Genomic DNA, 25,437 nt, shown 5'->3' on the forward strand with positions numbered 1-25,437 from the left:
TCACTTTCGAAAGTTTAGCGGTAGCAGCCATCTTGAATCTAGTCACGTGACTGATTCGTGACTGGTTCACGTAATCGCTATAGCCGTGTTCAAGTTCAACTCCAAATGACCTTTTGCAGCAACGAGAGCTGCCGGTGGCAGCAGGGGCGGGGATGCAAACGCTGCTATGAAGTTGTACACTCTCTACTTCCCGTGGTCTAGACTTGACCATGTGACGAATCACGAGGCACGGACCCGCACGGACTCTTGTGGATATGGGGAGGCATCTAAACACCTGCACACACGTCAGGGATGTAAAAGCCAATTAGGGCAAAGACCTGACGTCATGAAGGCAGGGTCTAGGCTCCGCTGCTCTCCGCAGTACCTCCAGACCGGCTGCTCTTTTGCGGAGCAGCCGCCTGGCCACGCCTTGCTCCCGCGATAAGTTGAGGCCATGTGATACCGACTGCCGAGTCGAAAACACACCCATCTAGACCATCGTGGACAGATTTTTACCCACGTGCATCTTGTGCTGCGCAGTTTTTGTGCTGCGCAGCCAACTTGAACGCGCCTTATGTCTATGTGTGCACTAGTCATGAATCAGTCACGTGACTAAATTCAAGATGGCTGCGACCGGTAAACTTTCGAAAGTGACTGCCTGAATAAACAGTCATGTAAGTAAACAACCAGTGCTTTTTCAAAGTTCTCGATGTCTCGTTTTAAATGTCAGGGCCCTCAGAAGTCTACCAATAAAGTGTGGAGCTACTTTGAGCCTCATTAATGGTGTAAAACAGTGATTTATTTGCACGGCAGTTCGATGCCCGAGGCACAAACGTTAAAAACCTGGTTTACTAATTGCTGAGCTACCGCCGGGTTTCGGAGAACAGCTGACAGGTCGAGATCAGCTCTGAGACAATCGCTCACACTCGGTATCATATTTCAACACACTTTAAAGGTCCCATATTATGGAAAAATCACTTTTGCTGGGATTTGATGTGCTATTGTGTGTCTCTGGTGCTTCCACACACATACAAACTTGGAAAAAAAACGATCCATGCTGTTTTGAGTGAGATAGGTGTTTCTGAATGCATCCTGCCTTCAGCCCTCAAGGTGAGCTGTTCAAAATCGTCAAGGTTTTAGACGTCACAAGTATAAATATTTAAAGGTCCCATATTATGGAAAAATCACTTTTGCTGGGATTTGATGTGTTATTGTGTGTCTCTGGTGCTTCCACACACATACAAACTTGGAAAAAAAACGATCCATGCTGTTTTGAGTGAGATAGGTGTTTCTGAATGCATCCTGCCTTCAGCCCTCAAGGTGAGCTGTTCAAAATCGTCAAGGTTTTAGACGTCACAAGTATAAATATTTAAATATTCCCACCCACCACGTCCTTTTAGGGAATGATTACGTTTGGATTGCCTAATGAGCCAGACCCACTTCAATAAACTCTGCAAATTGCAATTCCTGCCGCTAGGGTGCGTCTAGATTTCGATAACTTTTGCATACAATGGAATTCAATGGAGGTGCATCAAAGTGAGTGGGGATAAGGATTTATACTTACGAAATCTTTGAACATGAATAAAAGGCACAAAATAAGGTTGGTGTAAGAGTTATCTGTGTGTTCTGGGGACTAATTATAATTCCATCACTTGTAATCAGAGGTGTCAGAAGTAAAAGTACAAAGTAAAAACAGTACAGGTGATTTCACTAATGAGCTGCTACACCTGGCTTAAATGTTTTGCTAATTAGAATCAGGTAATTGAGTGAATGGTTGGAACAAAAATGTGAGCTGGACTTTTACCCCCCCCCCCACACACACACACTCAACTAGTCCTAGCTACAGCAGTTAGGGATTGTGGGTAAATTTTACTGTCTTGTTAATGTTAATAATGTTTTTTTTGTGTGTCTCTGCACTCTTAATTGTGGCTTTTTTTTTTGGATGTGTATGACATAGAACAACTGATGAGTATGAGGGATTTTCAGAGTATTGTCAGGATAACCATTGATGAGAAGACCATTGTTAAAATATATGGACATTTTAGAGGGTAGACACAGTTCCTCTAAGGAGCAATGTGAAATTGATTTCTTTCTCAATTTACACTCATCTGCTCCCTTTGGGGTGTCACAAAGTTGTGCACTCAGTGCTTGCTTACAATGGCCGGGTTTCCCAGATTCGTTAAGAAGCTCTTAAGTGCCAAGAACTTCTTAGAAGCGTTCTAAGAAAGCTCCTAAGAAGTTCATAGCACTTAAGAGCTTCTTAATGAATCTGGGAAACCCGGCCATTATCTGCAGGAGAATTTGGGCCCTATGCTCGACAGTAATTCTGGGCCTCCCAATAATACATAGTTTATATCAGAGGTGTCAGAAGTAAAAGTACAAAGTAAAAACAGTACAGGTGATTTCACTAATGAGCTGCTCCACCTGGCTTAAATGTTTTGCTAATTAGAATCAGCTAATTAAGTAAATGGTTGGAACAAAAATGTGAGCTGGACTTTAGCCCCCCCCCCCCCCCCCACACACACACACACTCACACTCACTCACACACACACACTCAACCTGTCCTAGCTACAGCAGTTGGGGATTGTGGGTAAATTTTACTGTCTTTTTAATGTTAATAATGCTTTTTTTGTGTGTCTCTGCACTCTTTATTGTGGATTTTTTGGATGTGTATGACATCTATGTTCTATAGAACAACTGATGAGTATAAGGGATTTTCAGAGCATTGTCAGGATAACCATTGATGAGAAGACCATTGTTAAAATATATGGACATTTTAGAGAATACACATAGTTCCCCAAAGGTGCAATGTGAAATTGACTACTTTCTCAATTTACATTCATCTGCTCCCTTTGGGGTGTCACAAAGTTGAGCACTCAGTGCTTGCTTACAATGGCTGGGTCTCCCAGATTCGTTAAGAAGCTCTTAAGTGCTTCTTAGAAGCATTCAGCTCCTAAGAAGTTTATAGCACTTAAGAGCTTCTTAATGAATCTGGGAAACCCAGACATTATCAGCAGAAGCACTTGGGCCCTATGCCCGACAGTTATTCTGGGCCTCCCAATAATATGTAAGCCTAGTTTACAGTATGTCAGGGAAGGGGCTTAGGGCCCCTGTCAGTGCTGCATGCTTGCAATTGGATGGATTTCGGTATTCAAATATTGAAGCAATTGATCTTCCGTTAGTCAGGAGTTTAACACGGTTTTAAACTCCAACTCTAGTTTAAACCATGTTTACCTCCAAACTAGTGAAAGTGCAATTGCCCTGTTCAGTCTGAAAGTGCTGATTGAGTTGGCAACAAGATCAAACACATAGAATCTTGGCACGGGATTAAGATGTTGTAGATGGTCATCTACTTGACGGTTTATGGCACAAATAAACATTTTCATGACAACAACAGTATAGCCTTTAGTGTAACTTTCACTTAGTTGCATTTTATTTCAAGATTAAATTTCAGTGGCCTAGGGTTACATGTAATATCTTAAAGAATAAATTGACTTGGGCTGTGGCATTATGGGAACAAACTTCAGCTAATTTTTATTGTTGTTTAGACTTGTTTTTGTAAGTAGCACCAACTAAAGTCAGTCAGCCGATTTCTTTTTACTTTGTGTTAACTCATACTACTCAATTGTAAAAGTTTGTAAGACGAAATCACAAAAAAAAGTTTAGATAACTGTTTGTTTCTCATTTACCACGTCTTTCTGATTTTTTTGAGTTAGGCTATATATTCTGAGGTGTAAAAGTCCAGCTCACATTTTTGTTCCAACCATTTACTTAATTAGCTGATTCTAATTAGCAAAACATTTAAGCCAGGTGGAGCAGCTCATTAGTGAAATCACCTGTACTGTTTTTACTTTGTACTTTTACTTCTGACACCTCTGCTTGTAATACAAATGTATTACCTACAACTAAGTGAGATAACAGTTACAGTTAGCTAGCAAGCTAATCGTTTTACATTGGAGATTAGCCAGCTAGATGACTAGCTGTCAATAGCCACGTTTACATGGACTTTTTTGTTTTGATTGAAATGAATCTGATTGATGATTGATTCCACCTGAATCTGAAGACTGTTTACACCTGTTTACATTATGAACGCTAATGCCATTTAGTCTGCGTAGGCATTTCATTTAGAAGCCTCTAGTCTTATTTCGACATATAAGTTTGTTTGAGAAAATGAAGTCCTAAGTAATTAGTGATGTGAAACGTAGCCTAATAAAAGTTATAAAAGTCACGGGGATGTGCAATTCGTAATTATCAGCCAGTTTGGAAAGTCAAGACCTTTAGCATCAATAGCTGCAATCACACATTCGTTTGCCTGCAGGCTTCAGTTGCAATATTTCAGATCGTTGGGAGGAGACGTGGAGGTCTTGACATTGCATGCTAGACTTCTTCATGAGGGTGATGAGAGGGTGTGCCAACATAAACAAGCCACTGTACACAAGCTCTTCACATCTTATATTATATAATTTAGATGAACAAATATCTAAATGATCAGTATAACAACAATTTGAATCTTAAAATGTAACTTAACAGAGGGGTATTTCACAAAAGCAGAATTTAGACATCCAAGATAATCGATAAAGCCAGGTTTGACATAGCGTTCTCTAGTCATCCTTGCTAAACTCGTTTCACTAACGCCAATCCAGGATGAACAGGAGCGTCTATGTCAAGCCAGGGGCCTATTTCACAAAACCAGAGTAAGTAGATCCAAGATAAGTGACGACACACGCGGTTGACCAAGCCTGGTCAAAGTAAACATGCAAAACACGTTTCACTAATGCTGAGCGCAGATGAGTTGAGGCGGCTAGGTCAAGCCAGGTGTAAGTTATTCGGTATGTGTGCGCGTTCTCGTTTCTCCCCCAAATAACTCACGGTTGGAATAAAAAAGACGCGAAAAATAGCGTCTTGCACACAAAGTGAACAACCGCTTTTGATATAGACTAACAACGAGGTAAAGTTGTACTTTTTTGGATGGGAATCATGATTATTTCTGTTACATAGCGGGAGTAGGTGTGGCAGACCAAGTGAATGCAAATGTACGTATGCACCCACGTGTGAGAGCTTCCTTGTCTCGGCACGCAACGTCATTAAGAAAGCGCTTTGCCACTGCAAAGATGCACACAGTATGACTATATATATCTTAATTTGTCGAATTAGTTGAAAACACCTTTGAAAAATGTCCCCTCCACTTCCAATAAACTACTAGGCTATTCATCAAACGTCCGTCAAAAAATAAGCAAACAACGAGTATGTTATTAATTATAAGGCCACCATAATTTAAATAACATCCATATGGTATTAGGCAGACATTCTGCTGTGTTTTGCGAGTAAATGCAAGTAGCAAATAATATATAAATGGAATACAGCTCTTTGAAAAAATCGCATGGAGGTCTGATTTGAATGACAGCTAGCAGAACCAATCAGATAATGTAATTACCATTAGAATTAACTTAGCTTGGCTGTTAGCCTGGTCGGGAGCAGGCTAGCTTCCAAGTATAAATTCCCATGGTAACTTATATGTGATCTCTTCTGTGAAACCAAGTCAAGGCTATGTTCATCCAGGATAACCCAGTAAGCCTGTCTAAATCCCCTATCTTGGTTTTGTGAAATACCCCCCAGGTGTAAGTTATTCGGGATGTGTGCGCGTTCTCGTTTCTCCCCCAAATAACTCACGGTTGGAATAAAAAAGACGCAGAAAATAGCGTCTTGCACACAAAGTTAACAACCGCTTTTGATATAGACAACAACGAGGTAAAGTTTTACTTTTTTGGATGGGGAATCATGATTATTTCTGTTACATAGCGGGAGTAGGGGAGAGCAGGGTCAATTGAAACACTTTTCAGTTTAACGTCTTTTTCAAGACAGGTGAAAGGGATACAAATAATGTTGTCATATGATCAACAACTCACATGTGTCCTCTCTTAGTTACCAGTATAATTTCATATACACCTTGAGTGATCGCGTTGTTTTTTAACTTTGAACGTAAGTTGTCATTTGTTTCAATTGACCCACCCTGTCGGGTCAATTGAAACACATGTGCGGGACGAATGAAACAGCATATTGTAAACAGAAACCATTCACTTTACTCTAGTTTTTATGAAACATACCTAACAACATACTTCTGTACTTGTCATGGCTAAAATTTCACCTGATTCTTCAAAATATAAGTAGGTCAAAAAATTTATTTTTCCATGTGCGTCAATGTCGAGATATGCGTTTCGATTAAACTCACATTTCTTCATTTTATACCATGCTGATGACTACATTTCCATCTAATTTACTTATTTCCCGTTGTAAGCCTTGTTGAGGGATTCACAATTGATCTTCCTCTTTTATTTTGAAACATTTTTTTTTTTTTTGCATTGATAGTTCGGGACGATTGAAACAACTGTTTCAATCGTCCCGACAGTGCTAACTAACACTTAAACATATTTTGCTTCTAAACCTCAAAATGCTGACATTTAACACTTTCAGACATGTTTAAGTAATGATTCATCTCTCGTATGGTCATGTGATCATTGCATGAAACAATAAACACGAGTTGTGATCACAAAAAAATTACCGCACATAAGATTTTACTTGCCGGTGTCAAAAACAGGTTTGTGGGGATAACGTTGGAATTCGATGACGTCATGGCACAAGATTTCCCGTGGTTGGCAAGTCTTGTGTGATGAACAAACTGACGACATATGACATTTCAGATGTGCATGGTTTTCGAGGAAATCGCTGTGTTACTTTCGTCCCGCGTTTCAATCGACCCGGCTCTCCCCTAGGTGTGGCAGACCAATTGAATGCAAATTTACGTATGCACCCACGTGTGAGAGCTTCCTTGTCTCGGCACGCAACGTCATTAAGAAAGCGCTTGCCTCCGCAAAGATGCACAAAGTATGACTATATATATACTTTATTCTGTCTTTAAACCAAATTAGTTGAAAACACCTTCGAAATATGTCCCCTCCACTTCCAATCAACTATACAGTAGGCTATTCATCAAACGTCAGTCAAAAAAGATGCAAACAACGATTTTGTAATTAATTATAAGGCCACCATAATTTAAATGATATCTAAATGGTATTGGGCAGACATTCTGTTGTGTTTTGCGAGTAAATGCAAGTAGCAAATAGTATATAAATGGAATACAGCTCTTTCAAAAATCGCATGCAGGTCTGATTTGAATGACAGCTAGCTGAACCAATCAGATAATGTAATTACCATTAGAATTAACTTATCTTGGCTGTTAGCCTGGTCGGGAGCAGGCTAGCTTCAGAGAATAAATTCCCATGGCAACTTATGTAGCATCTCTTTTGTGAAACCGAGTCGAGGGTAAATTCATCCAGGATAACCAAAAAATCCCGGCTTAATCCCTTATCTAGGTTTTGTGAAATACCCCTCTGGTTCTGTTGGTTGGGTGATGATTGTTTGGTTGGGGCAATGCAAACTGTGAGTGTGGGTGTGGCTATGAGATGGGTCACCATGATGGAGAAGTCTAGCATACAAAGCTAGTCTTGCGACAATAACAGTGTAGGCTATAATTTTGATGATCAGCATCATCACTATGAATCTTTAGCCTTTTAGTTATTTATAGCAGGTGTCTCGTAATTCTATAATATATCTGAAATATTTTGTCTCAAAATTCAATATTATTCCTGAATTCATGTGTTGTTTCAATGATTTTTGAAATGTAGAGGTTGACACATGTCTGAATATTTCCATAGTTAATTGGTATTTGTAAAGTAACTTCAAAATGACCAGCCTCTCAGCATGTGAAAATGATAGTAGTCCAACTTCAAACACACTTGGATGTTGAAAAGAAAATATTCTACTTGCCTTTACTTTTATTCTCCCCAATGACGATAACGTTGAATTTAATTCATTATAATAAAGAAAATAATATGGATGCAAGGTTAAAACTTTGCACAGTGGGTGCTGGGTAATATTTAGCATTATTGACAAAGTATGAAGCAAATCCAAGATGGCCAGGTGGGAGGCATCTGTTGATTGGGCACATAATGACCGAGTTAACAGTTAATTAGTGGGGCGTGTCTAAATGAGCAGCAGCTCATAAATATGTAATGTGCAGCAGAAACGGCACACTCTGAAAGGGACTGAATTAGAGGATATTATAAGTGGGTAATAATGTTTTCCTACAAGCTATTTCCAGCAAACAACTTCAGGAACATGTTTTCTGGAACTCATAGACCCATTTTAACTTCTGGAAAAATAGCATAATATGGGACCTTTAAGAAAAGAGTTATTGATCAAAACCTTTTTACAGAGTGAAAATAACAACAAATTCCATTTTGAATCAACTGTGTTCACTAGTTTGCAGGCACATATTTCTTGAAAGTTGTTTAAACAAAAGAATAGAAGTTAAGATAACACCAAGGGCAAATGCTTTTTTACAGTTATGGGCTCAAAAGGGTTTATATTCCTCTTTTCAGTCAACTTAAGCTTGGGTTCAAATACTTATTATGGTCTCTGTATGTGATAATAAAGGAACACTTCACCGTTTTTTCATATTAAACTACGTTATTCCCTTAACTAAGACGAGTTGATACATACCTCTCACGTTTCAATGCGTGCACTCACTGGCTGTGGCGCGCGGCGCAAGTTTGATAGCACTCAGCTAGCCCAGTTCATTCATTAGGATCCAAACAGAGATGAAGTTAGAAGCGACCAAACACCTCCATGTTTTCCCTATTAAAATACAGTTACACGAGTAGTCAGACGACCAAGTATGGTGAGACAAAATAAAATGTGGTGCATTTCTAAGCAGGTAAGAGGGATAACTGTGTGGCGCAGTAATATCCTCACTCTTGCACTTTCAGTTTCACTTTGTAGTGAGGATATAGAGAGCCGAAGTCCCGCCCCTTCCGATTGCCTCCATGGGACCTATCTTTGGATTTTTTTTCAATGGCAGTCAATGGAGAAATATAAATTATTTTCTGGTCCCGATTGTCTTGTGCCTTGAATGACCCATATGATGTTTGTCAATTTTAATGACAATTTTTCATGTAAAGACATTTGAAAAGTATGTCGTAACTAGTGAATAACAACATTGTGAAAGATCGTGTTTCCAACGACTACAAACACATCAGTCGCGTTAGTGACGTTAGACCAATTCACAGCCACGGGCGCCAGCAACAGGTCTTATTTGAGCTTCCCCCTTGCCGATGAAAATATCACGAGTCAGCAGAGGTGTCAGAAGTAAAAGTACAAAGTAAAAACAGTACAGGTGATTTCACTAATGAGCTGCTCCACCTGGCTTAAATGTTTTGCTAATTAGAATCAGCTAATTAAGTAAATGGTTGGAACAAAAATGTGAGCTGGACTTTAGCCCCCCCCCCCCCCCCCCCCCCCACTCACTCACACACACACACTCAACCTGTCCTAGCTACAGCAGTTAGGGATTGTGGGTACATTTTACTGTCTTTTTAATGTTAATAATGCTTTTTTTGTGTGTCTCTGCACTCTTTATTGTGGATTTTTTGGATGTGTATGACATCTATGTTCTATAGAACAACTGATGAGTATAAGGGATTTTCAGAGCATTGTCAGGATAACCATTGATGAGAAGACCATTGTTAAAATATATGGACATTTTAGAGAATACACATAGTTCTCCAAAGGTGCAATGTGAAATTGACTACTTTCTCAATTTACATTCATCTGCTCCCTTTGGGGTGTCACAAAGTTGAGCACTCAGTGCTTGCTTACAATAGCTGGGTCTCCCAGATCCGTTAAGAAGCTCTTGAGTGCTAAGAGCTTCTTAGAAGCATTCTAAAGCTCCTAAGAAGTTTATAGCACTCAAGAGCTTCTTAATGAATCTGGGAAACCCAGACATTATCTGCAGAAGCACTTGGGCCCTATGCCCGCCAGTTATTCTGGGCCTCCCAATAATATGTACTTTACAGTATGTCAGGGAAGGGGCTTAGGCCCCCTGTCAGTGCTGCATGCTTGCAATTGGATGGATTCCGGTATTCAAATATTGAAGCAATTGATCTTCCATTAGTCACTCCAACTCTAGTTTAAACCATGTTTACCTCCAAACTAGTGAAAGTGCAATTGCCCTGTTCAGTCTGAAAGTGCTGATTGAGTTGGCAACAAGATCAAATACATAGAATTTTGGCACGGGATTAAGATGTTGTAGATGGTCATCTACTTGACGGTTTATGGCACAAATAAACATTTTCATGACAACATGACAACAACAGTATAGCCTTTAGTGTAACTTTCACTTAGTTGCATTTTATTTCAAGATTAAATTTCAGTGGCCTATAGGGTTACATGTAATATCTTAAAGAATAAGTTGACTTGGGCTGTGGCATTATGGGAACAACCTTCAGCTAATTTTTATTGTTGTTTAGACTTGTTTTTGTAAGTAGCACCAACTAAAGTCAGTCAGCCGATTTCTTTTTACTTTGTGTTAACTCATACTACTCAATTGTAAAAGTTTGTAAGACGAAATCACAAAAAAAAGTTTAGATAACTGTTTGTTTCTCATTTACCACGTCTTTCTGATTTTTTTGAGTTAGGCTATATATTCTGAGGTGTAAAAGTCCAGCTCACATTTTTGTTCCAACCATTTACTTAATTAGCTGATTCTAATTAGCAAAACATTTAAGCCAGGTGGAGCAGCTCATTAGTGAAATCACCTGTACTGTTTTTACTTTGTACTTTTACTTCTGACACCTCTGCGAGTCAGAGGATTAAACACATCAGATAAAGGCTGGCTTACATTGCACGATTTTGGTCTGTTTTAACAGTCGGCGACTAAATTTCCAAAATCGGGCGGAAATCTTGGGAGTTGTACTGAAATCGCAGCGCGCTCCCGTCATCTAAATCGTTTAGTGTAAGGTGCCAATCTTAGCGGTTTTAAGTCCGTCGGAGGCAGTCTTTTTCTAGTTTTGCCGTTACGACAATATCAAACATGTTTGATATTATCGGAAGTCTTTTCAGTCGTGGCTCATGCAAATAGTGACGTGAACATTAAAAACCAATAGTAACCTTGCGCGAACATGAAACAGGAAGGGGCAAAATAGGCGACAGCTGTAGCCTTTATGATTATTTGTTATTTCATTTCTTATAATTTATTAGTCGGTTGTTCTACGTGACAGAACAGCTCTATATCTGTTAGTGATGTCACACATCAAACAATGCTGCAGAAACGCGAAAAAATTACTTTGATATGAGTAGGCTATCATGTGATTTCCTGTGAATGATGACGTGTAGCCTATTGCACGATGGAAATAATTTGAAGGAATCTAGCAGCAGTCTTGTAAATAATGACCCCAGTCTTTGCAAAATCCTAATCTGAGACTGGCCTGTGACTAGACTGTGACTAAAACCTCAATGAATTGTCTTTAGATGTGAGAGGGTCTGAGACTGTAGTTTTTCAAAAATCTTTTCCAAATCTTTGCAAAGTCTGGCAATGTAAGGTAGGCTTAAGTTGTATTTCATTCATAGACTGTACAAACACTACTGTTAAGTGACTTAGCTGGCAGCAAGATGTAACCGTTAACTAGCATAATAGCTAACTAACTAGCCAGCCTCTCGTTTGCTAGTTGGTGGCCCTGTTGGTGACGTGCATCGTTTGAGACGAGATGTAGTCCACTGAACGGATTCGCACAAAACTTAGATAACTTTTAAAGTCTAATGAAAAACAGAACTTTATTAATGTGAAAAATTATCTTTTAAATTCCCACACATCATATGTGAAATGCACGGTCCAACTCGAACGGGACCAAAAAATAATTGTTGTCTCTCCATTGACTCCCATGCATAAAAAATCGTAAAATAGGTCCCATAGACCGGAAGTAGAAGGGCGTGACTTCGGCTCTCTATAACTGCACCGAGTCCAAGTGCTCCCAATTGTTATTCCACCACACAATATAGTTATCCCTCTTACCAGAGGTGTCAGAAGTAAAAGTACAAAGTAAAAACAGTACAGGTGATTTCACTAATGAGCTGCTCCACCTGGCTTAAATGTTTTGCTAATTAGAATCAGCTAATTAAGTGAGTGGTTGGAACAAAAATGTGAGCTGGACTTTAGCCCCCCCCCCCCCCCCCCCCCCACACACACACAAACACACACACACACACACTCACTCACACACACACACTCAACCTGTCAGCTACAGCAGTTAGGGATTGTGGGTAAATTTTACTGTCTTTTTAATGTTAATAATGCTTTTTTTGTGTGTCTCTGCACTCTTTATTGTGGATTTTTTGGATGTGTATGACATCTATGTTCTATAGAACAACTGATGAGTATAAGGGATTTTCAGAGCATTGTCAGGATAACCATTGATGAGAAGACCATTGTTAAAATATATGGACATTTTAGAGAATACACATAGTTTCCCAAAGGTGCAATGTGAAATTGACTACTTTCTCAATTTACATTCATCTGCTCCCTTTGGGGTGTCACAAAGTTGAGCACTCAGTGCTTGCTTACAATGGCTGGGTCTCCCAGATTCGTTAAGAAGCTCTTAAGTGCTAAGAGCTTCTTAGAAGCATTCTAAAGCTCCTAAGAAGTTTATAGCACTTAAAAGTTTCTTAATGAATCTGGGAAACCCAGACATTATCTGCAGAAGCACTTGGGCCCTATGCCCGACAGTTATTCTGGGCCTCCCAATAATATGTACTTTACAGTATGTCAGGGAAGGGGCTTAGGCCCCCTGTCAGTGCTGCATGCTTGCAATTGGATGGATTTCGGTATTGAAATATTGAACCAATTGATCTTCCGTTAGTCAGGAGTTTAACACGGTTTTAAACTCCAACTCTAGTTTAAACCATGTTAACCTCCTAGTGAAAGTGCAATTGCCCTGTTCAGTCTGAAAGTGCTGATTGAGTTGGCAACAAGATCAAATACTTAGAATCTTGGCACGGGATTAAGATGTTGTAGATGGTCATCTACTTGATGGTTTATGGCACAAATAAACATTTTCATGAAAACATGACAACAACAGTATAGCCTTTAGTGTAACTTTCACTTAGTTGCATTTTATTTCAAGATTAAATTTCAGTGGCCTAGGGTTACATGTAACATCTTAAAGAATAAGTTGACTTGGGCTGTGGCATTATGGGAACAAACTTCAGCTAATTTTTATTGTTGTTTAGACTTGTTTTTGTAAGTAGCAGAGGTGTCAGAAGTAAAAGTACAAAGTAAAAACAGTACAGGTGATTTCACTAATGAGCTGCTACACCTGGCTTAAATGTTTTGCTAATTAGAATCAGGTAATTGAGTGAATGGTTGGAACAAAAATGTGAGCTGGACTTTTACACCTCTGAATATAGCCTAACTCAAAAAATCAGAAAGACGTGGTAAATGAGAAACAAACAGTTATCTAAACTTTTTTTTGTGATTTTGTCTTACAAACTTTTACAATTGAGTAATATGAGTTAACACAAAGTGAAAAGAAATCGTCTGACTGACTTAAGTTAGTTGGTACTACTTACAAAAACAAGTCTAAACAACAACAACAATTAGCTGAAGTTTGTTCCCATAATGCCACAGCCCAAGTCAACTTATTCTTTAGGATATTACATATATAATATAACCCTAGGCTACTGAAATTTAAACTTGAAATAAAATGCAACTAAGTGACAGTTACACTAAAGGCTATACTGTTGTTGTCATGTTGTCATGAAAATGTTTATTTGTGCCATAAACCATCAAGTAGATGACTATCTACAACATCTTAACCCTGTGCTAAGGATGTATGTTTTCAATGCTATTGCCAACTCAATCAGCACTTTCGGACTGAACAGGGCAATTGCACTTTCACTAGTTTGGGGGTTAACATGGTTTTAAACTAGAGTTGGAAGTTGGAGTTTAAAACCATGTTAAACTGGTAGATCAATTGCCTCAACATTTGAATACTGATAGCAGAGTGAGCAGTCTACGAAAAGTTAAGAATTATGTTGTGCAATGATATCGTTGTGGAGAAAACTGAAGTCAATTCCATCCAATTGCAAGGAAGAGAGCCCCTTCCCTGATATAAACTATGTATTATTGGGAGGACCAGAATTACTGTCGGGCATAGGGCCCAAATTCTCCTGCAGATAATGGCCGGGTTTCCCAGTTTCATTAAGAAGCTCTTAAGTGCTATGACCTTCTTAGGAGCTTTCTTAGAACGCTTCTAAGAAGTTCTTGGCACTTAAGAGCTTCTTAACGAATCTGGGAAACCCGGCCATTGTAAGCAAGCTCTGAGTGCACAACTTTGTGACACCCCAAAGGGAGCAAATGCATGTAAATTGAGAAAGAGTTCAATTTCACATTGCTCCTTCAAGGAACTGTGTCTACCTTCTAAAATGTCCATATATTTTAACAATGGTCTTCTCATCAATGGTTATCCTGACAATACTCTGAAAATCCCTCATACTCATCAGTTGTTCTATGTCATACACATCCAAAAAAAAAAGCCACAATAAAGAGTGCAGAGACACACAAAAAAACATTATTAACATTAACAAGACAGTAAAATTTACCCACAATCCCTAACTGCTGTAGCTAGGACTAGTTGTAGGGTAAAAGTCCAGCTCACATTTTTGTTCCAACCATTCACTCAATTACCTGATTCTAATTAGCAAAACATTTAAGCCAGGTGTAGCAGCTCATTAGTGAAATCACCTGTACTGTTTTTACTTTGTACTTTTACTTCTGACACCTCTGGTAAGTAGCACCAACTAAAGTCAGTCAGCCGATTTCTTTTTACTTTGTGTTAACTCATACTACTCAATTGTAAAAGTTTGTAAGACGAAATCACAAAAAAAAGTTTAGATAACTGTTTGTTTCTCATTTACCACGTCTTTCTGATTTTTTTGAGTTAGGCTATACAGTATATTCTGAGGTGTAAAAGTCCAGCTCACATTTTTGTTCCAACCATTTACTTAATTAGCTGATTCTAATTAGCAAAACATTTAAGCCAGGTGGAGCAGCTCATTAGTGAAATCACCTGTACTGTTTTTACTTTCTACTTTTACTTCTGACACCTCTGCCTCTTACCTGCTTAGAAATACACCACGTTTTATTTTGTCTCACCATACTTGGTCGTGTGACTACTCGTGTAACTGTAGGAAAAACACGGAGATGTTTGGTCGCTTCTAACTTCTCTGTTTGGATCCTAATGAATGAACCTGGCTAGCTAAGTCCTATCAAAATAGCGGCGCGCACCAGAGCCAGTGAGTACACGCATTGAAACGTGAGAGGTATGTATCAACCAGTCTAAGGCCGCGTTCAGACTGCAGACGAATCTGATTCAAATCTGATTCCTTCTCATATCCGATTTTTAGGGCTGACTGTTCACACTGCCTTTAGCAAGTGTCCAAATCGGATATGGCTCTGTTCAGACTGGGTCACATTAGTAACAGATCTGACAGGTTGCTGTAGCAACAAAAACAAACATTTCTGCCATCAGGAGGAAATACTTGCTAATTTGGTGTGATTCAACATAGAACAATACAACTAGGTGAGTGTTCATTGAATGCATGCATACGTGTGCGCATTTGCGCGACAGAAACCGAAACTAATCAGTGGCAAGCTCTGCTTCAAACTCCTGGAAGGCTATTTAATTATTTAACGCCATTTAATAGAACAATGTGGATTCTTGCAACTTCCATAGAAACAGAGCAGAGACTGTATAATGCTCTATTTAGCATTGAGTATTGTTAAGTCACGTTTAATATAACATGGTCAAAAGACATAACGTAGCCGTAATGTTGCTCTACAACTCGAAATAGGTGGGCGGTCACGCACGTAAAGTCACGTCACGGACAGTCAAATCCGATCTGAGTGTTGGGAGCTGTTCAGACTGAGATGCATCTGCCCATATCCGATACGAATGCGATATGAAACTACCTCCCGGATGTGATTTTGGAAAATCGGATTTCATGTGACCTGTCACTGTTCAGACTACAAAAGTGACATCTGATTCAAATCGGAATGGGCTAAAAATCGGATTTTGGCTGGCAGTCTGAACGCAGCCTTAGTTAAGGGAATAACATAGTTTAATATGAAAAAATGGTGAAGTGTTCCTTTAACATTGTATATCTGTATGTGTTTAGAACTGCTCTAGGAGAGTATGATTAAAATGGGGAAATCAGATGTGTGGGATATTGCAATCGCAAGACAGTCCCCAGAAATCACCCTAACAATTGAATTGGATGATGAAGCGATCATGAGGATTTGGGAATCACAAGAGAAAAAATGTAAAGGTAGGTTTTGTGATATTACTTTAATACATCTACCATATTAAACATTAGATCACATGAAATTGTGTTTGAGACAGGTTTTGGATGCTTATTAATGTTATTTGGAGAATTTTTTTTTTTTTTAATTTCTGTGTATTTCTGAAGAGTCATTAACATATGTGTTACATATCTTTAAAAGCCTGTCAGATATGACACAGTTTCACTAAATCGGTTCCAGAAAACAGACTGGGCTATCACTTCCAGTACTTAGTCATTGACCAGTGGACAGACATATACAGTATGTTTCTTCTGCAAAAGTAATTTAAAATGGCTTTTCTTTTTAAAAACCTCACCACCAGCAACACCATCTCCAAATTTGATGACTACGGACTTGCACGAGACAAGGATTGTGCTGCTGGGAAAAACTGGTTTGGGGAAGAGTTCAACAGGAAACACCATACTGGGCAAAGATATATTTACTGTATCACCAGCCTTTACCTCTGAAACAGATCAGTCTGTGGTTCATCGGGCAGTTGGTGGTGGGAGGCTTGTGTCTGTGATCGATACTCCAGGGCTTTTTGACACACATCTTTCACAGGCTGAACTAACTGTAGAATTAGGCAGGAGTGTTTTTTTGTCTAGTCCAGGACCTCATGCCTTTCTCATTGTTCTAAATAGAAGATTCACTAAACAGGAAATACAGATTATTGATCTTATCCGAGAGCTTTATGGGCAAGAGGCTCTAAAGTACACACTCATTGTTTTCACACAAGGGGATGACTTAAAAGGGAGGAACATAGAAAAATTCATTAAACAGAACAAAGATCTCTGTGATCTGGTCCAGCAGTGTGGATGGAGATATCATGTCTTAAACAACAAAGACATGGGAAACAGAGATCAGGTCACTGAATTGCTGGAGAAGATTGACAAAATGGTGGAGGAGAATGGAGGATGTTACTACACTGATGACATGTGGAAGGATGCAGAAAAGCTTAGAGGAGAAGGAGAGGGAATACCTGAGGAACCATTCTTGGCATTTCTTAAACTATATTGGAAAAAGTTGGCTCTTGGAGCTGTAATTGCTAGTCTGATAGGTGGAGGGACAGGAGCTGTAATAGCAGGAGCAGGTGGAGGAGCTGCAATAGCAGGGGCAGGAGCAGGTGGAGGAGCTGCAATAGCAGGGGCAGGGGCAGGTGGAGGAGCTGCAATAGCAGGAGCAGGTGGAGGAGCTGCAATAGCAGGGGCAGGTGGAGGAGCTGCAATAGCAGGGGCAGGGGCAGGTGGAGGAGCTGCAATAGCAGGGGCAGGGGCAGGTGGAGGAGCTGCAATAGCAGGGGCAGGGGCAGGTGGAGGAGCTGCAATGGCAGGGGCAGGTGGAGGAGCTGCAATAGCAGGGGCAGGGGCAGGTATAAGAGCTGCAATAGCAGGGGCAGATATAAGAGCTGCAATAGCAGGAGCATTTTCATGTACAATACTTTGAGCATGGGCTGGTGCTGCACAAAGTACAGTGATTGCTGGTGGCTGAGGTAAATACATGAAGCAGTGGGTGAGCAATGTGAGTGTAGGTTTGTTGGAAAAGGGGGAGAAAATTGACTATGCCCACCTCTCAAATTGGCCACATTTTGCCTGGTTCATTAAATTAGCATCAGTTTGTGTCAATACACTGTATTGAGTGTCAAACAAATGAGAGCCTACTGTGAAAGGCGATCTGCATCATTACAGTGTGATTTGATTTTATTATGCTTTTAAAAATAATGGAATGATTCTTCTGTCCTGTAGAGCACTTGAAAGATATTTTGATGATTCAATAACAGACATGCACATTTTCTGTCCTGCCATTGTTGCATTGTTTAATCCAAAAAAGTGATTGATGGTTGATTTCTATTAAATGTTATTGTCTTTATTGAAAACACTTTTGAAAATGACAGACCCTGAGAAATTCACCACCCTCAGTCAAATTTGATCTAAGTCTTCCATGGTTTTGCTATGATAAAAAATAGTGGTTTTGAGTGTGTGTGTGTGTGTGTGTGTGTGTGTGTGTGTGTGTGAGAGAGAGAGAGAGAGAAAGAGAGAAGCTATTACTCACAGTAATAGCTTTGAAACATGAAATCATACATAACTTCTAAATGCAGTGATGGGCAAGCTATTACAAAAGATAGATAGATAGATAAATACTTTATTGATCCCCAAGGGGATATTCAAGGTCCCAGCAGCTTAAGACACCACACACAACATACAATACAATGTAAACAGGAAAATACAAAGCAAATCAACAAATCAACATGACTAAAGGAGCAGCAAAATACTATTGATAAGATGTGCATGAATGTACTGAGGATTGGTACTGTGATCCAGTATGAGGTGTGTGTCAAGTTGGCAGTGCAAATAAGTCCAACAGTGCAACAGTGCAAGATTACATTCTAGTGACCAGCAATAAATATGTACAGTACAAAATGTAAGCATAGTAAAAATAATAACAGTACTAGTATAAATATATGGACAATTAAAGGAACCGTATGTAGGACATTTATTTCAATTAATCATAAAATGGCCCTGACATGTCACTAGACATTTAGAAATCATGCTAATTTCAAATACTTATATCACTGACAACAGTAGTCCGGCCAAGATATTTTCATTTAAAAGTGAAGTTGCAGCCCTCAACTGATGTTGATGTTGTTATGTTGTGTTTTGGTTTGATGCGCCGCCCTACACTTATCTACGAATCACATAGTAGTATTTCGCCATCCGGGTTGCCAGCTATGCTAGTTACCACCATAGACAGCTGCAGCTACAAACGTGTTGGATAAAAAATGTCTAACGTTATGGAACCTAAAAGACCTTGTTATGAATCCGAAATACGTCTAAATAAAACAAGGATTTAGGAGATTGAGACGGCTGAAAACGGAGAAGAATTTGAAGGCAGACGTCAGTGTTGTTAATTTGCTCCTGGACAGGTAAAGATTCATCAGTTTGCCTAACTTACTTGTAGGCTACTGTAAATGGACATTTTAAATAGCCTTTTCATGACAGTTGAACAAATTATGCAAGTTCGTGCAAAGTATGTTGGCCATATATGGAGGAGGTGGGTCATTGAATTGAAAAGGTAGGCTAAGGAATTAATTGGGAAATAAAAGCAGCTAGTAGTCATTGCTAACGTTAGTGTGGCATTGCGGGGAAATTGACTACGCCACCCCAGGTATTAGAGGGAACCCAGGGACATCCCTTAGAACCAATAGGACACACAGTGTCGTTGGTGAGGAGGCAGAGACGTGGTTTCCCATTACATATATTTTTTTATTACATAACAGCAAGACAACATGTACACAGACATACAGAAATCAGGACATTAATCAGGCTGTGACTTTAACAGGTAACCCTGCTAACGGGCGCTGTACCCCAAAAGGCAATCAAAGTGCTCCACACAGGCACGACCACAAGGTGGACTAACAGTAGTACTAGCTACATTCAACACAGCACACGAAAAGGGGAGTGGCGACCACCACAGGAGTTCCCCCAAACAAACAGCCCAATATACCTAATTATCACATACAAGGACAAAACAAAATACTACACAAATACACAACAGGCCATTGGCAAATGGCAAACATAAGACAAACCTACACTTACACCTATACATACATACACACAGGCACACACACACACACACACACACACACACACACACACACACACACACACACACACACACACACACACAGGAATGCCATCAGCAGACGACAACGGGGCCAAACAGGAAGCTGGAGCCACCCGAACAGACTTCACTGGCTGCTGCTGGGATGTCGCCGGGAGTGTGGGGAGCACAGGACAGCACATGCAACATGTGTGCGCACACGCACAGACACACACAAACACACAGTGTTGATAAAAAGCGCAGAAACAGAGCAGCCTCGTCTGTCGGCTTCCACCCGAGCTCAGGCCACTTTGGTCAACATGGAGTACATATGACAAGGGAGCAGGCACCACGGGGCAGGGTGCTTCCAGCAGTCCTTGACGGACCAAAGCAGATCCAGTGCACAGGGCGAGTGAATCCAATTGCTGGCTTGCTGCAAAACAGCCATAGTGCTACTGACCGAATGCTAGGGACAGAGCCCATGGAGCTGGGGTGAGAGCCATCCGGGGATCACGCATTCAAGACCCCTTCCAACATGGCCTCTCTTCTACCCCCTTTATAGGGATCTGAAGGCCTTTTCAGGTGCAAGCAATTAAGCACAGGGGCGGGGCAAGGAGAGCAAGTTAATTGCTACCCATTTGGAATTAAGCAGTGTGCGTCCTGCTACATTCGCAATGCATTATCAGAGTTCGTTTCTCTGTTTTTATGCTGAGGAAAACAGCACTTGCCATTGAAAGCTAGCAGCCTACGTTCCTGCTGCAGCTAGCTGGCAACCGTGACTCAGAGGGGAGGGGGAGGCGATTCACCGCTCTACAGTATTTTGAAAGTAATTGCAGTACTCCTACATACGGTTCCTTTAAAATAAACCTAACATAGTAATAATATAAGAGTTATAGCAGCAGTGCAAGGATAGTTAGATATTGATGCAGACATTAGTCATTGGTCAAATATATGGACAAAAAGAGGGTAGACATGTAAGCCATGCCATGTAAGTGTATAGGGTGGAGGTGCAGATATACTATGCATAGAAGTCCAACTCTCCTTTTCCCTTCAGTGAAGCATTATACCGTTGTATGGCCCTGGGTACAAATTACTTCCTCCGTCTGTCTGTTGTGCATGTCATGGAGCGTAGTCTCCAGCTGATCAAGCTCTTCTGCTGTATGATAGTGCTGTAGAGTGTATGACAGTCATTGTCCAGGATGCTGTGTAGCTTGTTCAGGGTCCTTTTGTCTGATATTGAAGTGATGCACTCCAGATCAGCTCCCACAACAGAGCCAGCCTTCCTTACCAGCAGAGGTGTCAGAAGTAAAAGTACAAAGTAAAAACAGTACAGGTGATTTCACTAATGAGCTGCTACACCTGGCTTAAATGTTTTGCTAATTAGAATCAGCTAATTAAGTAAATGGTTGGAACAAAAATGTGAGCTGGACTTTTACACCTCTGAATATAGCCTAACTCAAAAAATCAGAAAGACGTGGTAAATGAGAAACAAACAGTTATCTAAACTTTTTTTTGTGATTTTGTCTTACAAACTTTTACAATTGAGTAATATGAGTTAACACAAAGTGAAAAGAAATCGTCTGACTGACTTAAGTTAGTTACCAGCCTGTCTAGTCGCCCAGCATCCCTCTTCCTTGTGCTTCCTCCCCAGCATGCCACAGCATAGAAGAGGACGCTGGCAACAACAGACTGGTAAAACATCCAGAGGAGCTTGCTGCAGACATTGAAGGACCGCAGCCTCCTCAGGAAGTACAGCCTGCTCTGCCCTTTCTTGTATATTGCTTCAGTGTTGACTTACCAGTCCAGTTTATCGTCCAGATGTACGAAGTACCGTATTTTCCGGACTATAAGTCGCTCCGGAGTATAAGTCGAATCAGTCAAAAAATGCGGCATGAAGAGGAAAAAGCCATGTAAAAGTCGCACCGGACTATAAGTCTCATTTATTTAGAAATGTATTCCACAAAATCTTAGCCAAGAACAGGCAGAGGCTGTGACAAAGAGTTAATTAATTAATATTAGCCTAATAAAGAGAAGGAGTGAATGGCAGCGATATGAAGGCAGCCACTAAGGCCCAAAAGGTAATTGTAAAGCAATTCACTGAAGGAAAATGCTGAAGTGGTACAGGAACATTTAGCTAAAATGTGTAGAATAGTCTATAATGCAATCAAGCATTTCGGGCAATGTGGTTTTAAAAGACATGCAAGGATGAAAGATAAAGCGGAGGCAGCTGGGCGATAAGAGGAGGGTCCAACGGTATTTTTAAAGCAATTTACAAAAGATTCGCTGGATTCAAATGCTGATGTGGTACACGAACATTTAGCTGAATATGTGGCAAAAGCAATGTAATCAAGAATTTTGGGCGATGTGGAGTCACAGGTTGGCAGCAGGTGAAATGCTAAAAGGGACGCACAGGTAGGATGAATGCAAAGCTGAGGGAACCATATGGGCCCAACGTTAATAGTAAAGCGGAGGCAGCTGGGCGATAAGAGGAGGGTCCAACAGTATTTTTAAAGCAGTTTACAAAAGAATAAGTGAATGAAAATGCTGATGTGGTACACGAAAATGTAGTTAAACATGTGGAGAATGCAATGCAATCAATCATTTTGGGCGACATGGAGTCACAAGCTGGCAGCAGAGCAAATACTCGCGGGAGGCTTATTACATGAGCCAATAGGTTGTTTTCATAGGGGCTTGTTTGTCTGTCTGTTTGTTAGTAAGATAACTTAAAAATGTATGGATGGGACTTCCGGTTGGGCTCCAGCTAAGATGGCCGCTTAAGCGTGAACTTGCAATGCCACCTTCTATATATTTGTTCTTGAACTGAGTCAAAAGTGCCTTGACGGCAGTTTTATTTGTTGACAACTGCAATGGAATCGGCAGAGAAGAGAAGTGCAGATGAGTTAAGCCCCCTTAGCCCCTCGCCGCTATCTAAATCGACAAAGAAGAGAGCCAAGAAACAGCTCCTCTTTGATGAGAACGCGGGCTCCATCTTTGAGGGCAGCGCTGAGGGCCCTGTGTTAGCCTTGCTAATATATGAGATGCGGGGTACTCTACGCGAACTTTCCCTGGATGTTAACAGATCTTCAATATTGGTATGACACAGTTTCACTGAATTGATTGAAGAAAACAGACTGGGCTATCCCAGTGATGTGTGTGTGTGTGTGTGTGTGTGTGTTGTGTGTGTATTTTATATACACACACACACAATTTAAAATGATTTTTTTTTTTTAAGCCCTCTCCTCATCAAGGTCTCTACGTTTGAAGAATATGGGATCGCCGGAGACAAGAATGGTGTTGCTTGGAAAAACTGGTATTGGGAAGAGTTCAACCGGAAACACCATACTGGGCCAAAAGAGATTTCATGCAGCACCTGGTTTTATCTCTGTAACACATCAGTCTATGGCTCATCAGGCAGTTGTTGGTGGGAGGCTTGTGTCTGTGGTTGATACTCCTGCAGGGGCCTATTTCACAAAACCAGAGTAAGTAGATCCAAGATAAGTGACGACACACGCGGTTGACCAAGCCTGGTCAAAGTAAACATGCTAAATACGTTTCACTAATGCTGAGCGCAGATGAGTTGAGGGGGCTAGGTCAAGACAGGTGTAAGTTATTCGGTATGTGTGCGCGTTCTCGTTTCTCCCCCAAATAACTCACGGTGGGAATACAAAAGACGCGAAAAATAGCGTCTTGCACACAAAGTGAACAACCGCTTTTGATATAGACTAACAACGAGGTAAAGTTGTACTTTTTTGGATGGGAATCATGAGTATTTCTGTTACATAGCGGTAGTAGGTGTGGCAGATCAACTGAATGCAAATTTACGTATGCACCCACGTGTGAGAGCTTCCTTGTCTCAGCACGCAACGTCATTAAGAAAGCTCTTTGCCACCGCAAAGATGCACAAAGTATGTCCTATATTATCTTAATTTGTCTTAAAAGCCGAATTAGTTGAAAACACCTTCGAAAAATGTCCCCTCCACTTCCAACCAACTACTACAGTAGGCTATTCATCAAACGTCTGTCAAAAAAGAAGCAAACAACAAGTATGTTATTAATTATAAGGCCACCATAATTTAAATGACACCCATATGGTATAGGCAGCCATTCTGCTGTGTTTTGCGAGTAAATACAAGTAGCAAATAATATATTTGTAAATGGAATACAGCTCTTTGAAAAAATCGCATGGAGGTCTGATTTGACTGACAGCTAGCAGAACCAATCAGATAATGTAATTACCAGAGGTGTCAGAAGTAAAAGTACAAAGTAAAAACAGTACAGGTGATTTCACTAATGAGCTGCTCCACCTGGCTTAAATGTTTTGCTAATTAGAATCAGCTAATTAAGTAAATGGTTGGAACAAAAATGTGAGCTGGACTTTAGCCCCCCCCCCCCCCCCCCCCCCCCACTCACTCACACACACACACTCAACCTGTCCTAGCTACAGCAGTTAGGGATTGTGGGTACATTTTACTGTCTTTTTAATGTTAATAATGCTTTTTTTGTGTGTCTCTGCACTCTTTATTGTGGATTTTTTGGATGTGTATGACATCTATGTTCTATAGAACAACTGATGAGTATAAGGGATTTTCAGAGCATTGTCAGGATAACCATTGATGAGAAGACCATTGTTAAAATATATGGACATTTTAGAGAATACACATAGTTCTCCAAAGGTGCAATGTGAAATTGACTACTTTCTCAATTTACATTCATCTGCTCCCTTTGGGGTGTCACAAAGTTGAGCACTCAGTGCTTGCTTACAATAGCTGGGTCTCCCAGATCCGTTAAGAAGCTCTTGAGTGCTAAGAGCTTCTTAGAAGCATTCTAAAGCTCCTAAGAAGTTTATAGCACTCAAGAGCTTCTTAATGAATCTGGGAAACCCAGACATTATCTGCAGAAGCACTTGGGCCCTATGCCCGCCAGTTATTCTGGGCCTCCCAATAATATGTACTTTACAGTATGTCAGGGAAGGGGCTTAGGCCCCCTGTCAGTGCTGCATGCTTGCAATTGGATGGATTCCGGTATTCAAATATTGAAGCAATTGATCTTCCATTAGTCACTCCAACTCTAGTTTAAACCATGTTTACCTCCAAACTAGTGAAAGTGCAATTGCCCTGTTCAGTCTGAAAGTGCTGATTGAGTTGGCAACAAGATCAAATACATAGAATTTTGGCACGGGATTAAGATGTTGTAGATGGTCATCTACTTGACGGTTTATGGCACAAATAAACATTTTCATGACAACATGACAACAACAGTATAGCCTTTAGTGTAACTTTCACTTAGTTGCATTTTATTTCAAGATTAAATTTCAGTGGCCTATAGGGTTACATGTAATATCTTAAAGAATAAGTTGACTTGGGCTGTGGCATTATGGGAACAACCTTCAGCTAATTTTTATTGTTGTTTAGACTTGTTTTTGTAAGTAGCACCAACTAAAGTCAGTCAGCCGATTTCTTTTTACTTTGTGTTAACTCATACTACTCAATTGTAAAAGTTTGTAAGACGAAATCACAAAAAAAAGTTTAGATAACTGTTTGTTTCTCATTTACCACGTCTTTCTGATTTTTTTGAGTTAGGCTATATATTCTGAGGTGTAAAAGTCCAGCTCACATTTTTGTTCCAACCATTT

The 25,437-nt window shown here is 40.2% G+C and overlaps 1 protein-coding gene across 1 annotated transcript in view; it reads left to right on the top strand.

The window, feature by feature from the left end:
* The window catches only part of LOC134079729 (uncharacterized), a 58,532-nt gene that overhangs the window by 12,571 nt on the left and 20,524 nt on the right, over positions 1-25,437 (top strand). Inside the window, exons 2-5 of the mRNA XM_062535807.1 lie at positions 16,046-16,195; positions 16,531-17,648; positions 22,652-22,821; positions 23,054-23,253. Coding sequence (XP_062391791.1) covers positions 16,063-16,195; positions 16,531-17,648; positions 22,652-22,821; positions 23,054-23,253 — 1,621 coding nt within the window. The 5' untranslated portion in view covers positions 16,046-16,062. The remainder of the gene's footprint in view (positions 1-16,045; positions 16,196-16,530; positions 17,649-22,651; positions 22,822-23,053; positions 23,254-25,437) is intronic.

This window comes from Sardina pilchardus, chromosome 5, assembly GCF_963854185.1.
Source record: "Sardina pilchardus chromosome 5, fSarPil1.1, whole genome shotgun sequence".
NCBI lineage: Eukaryota > Metazoa > Chordata > Actinopteri > Clupeiformes > Clupeidae > Sardina > Sardina pilchardus.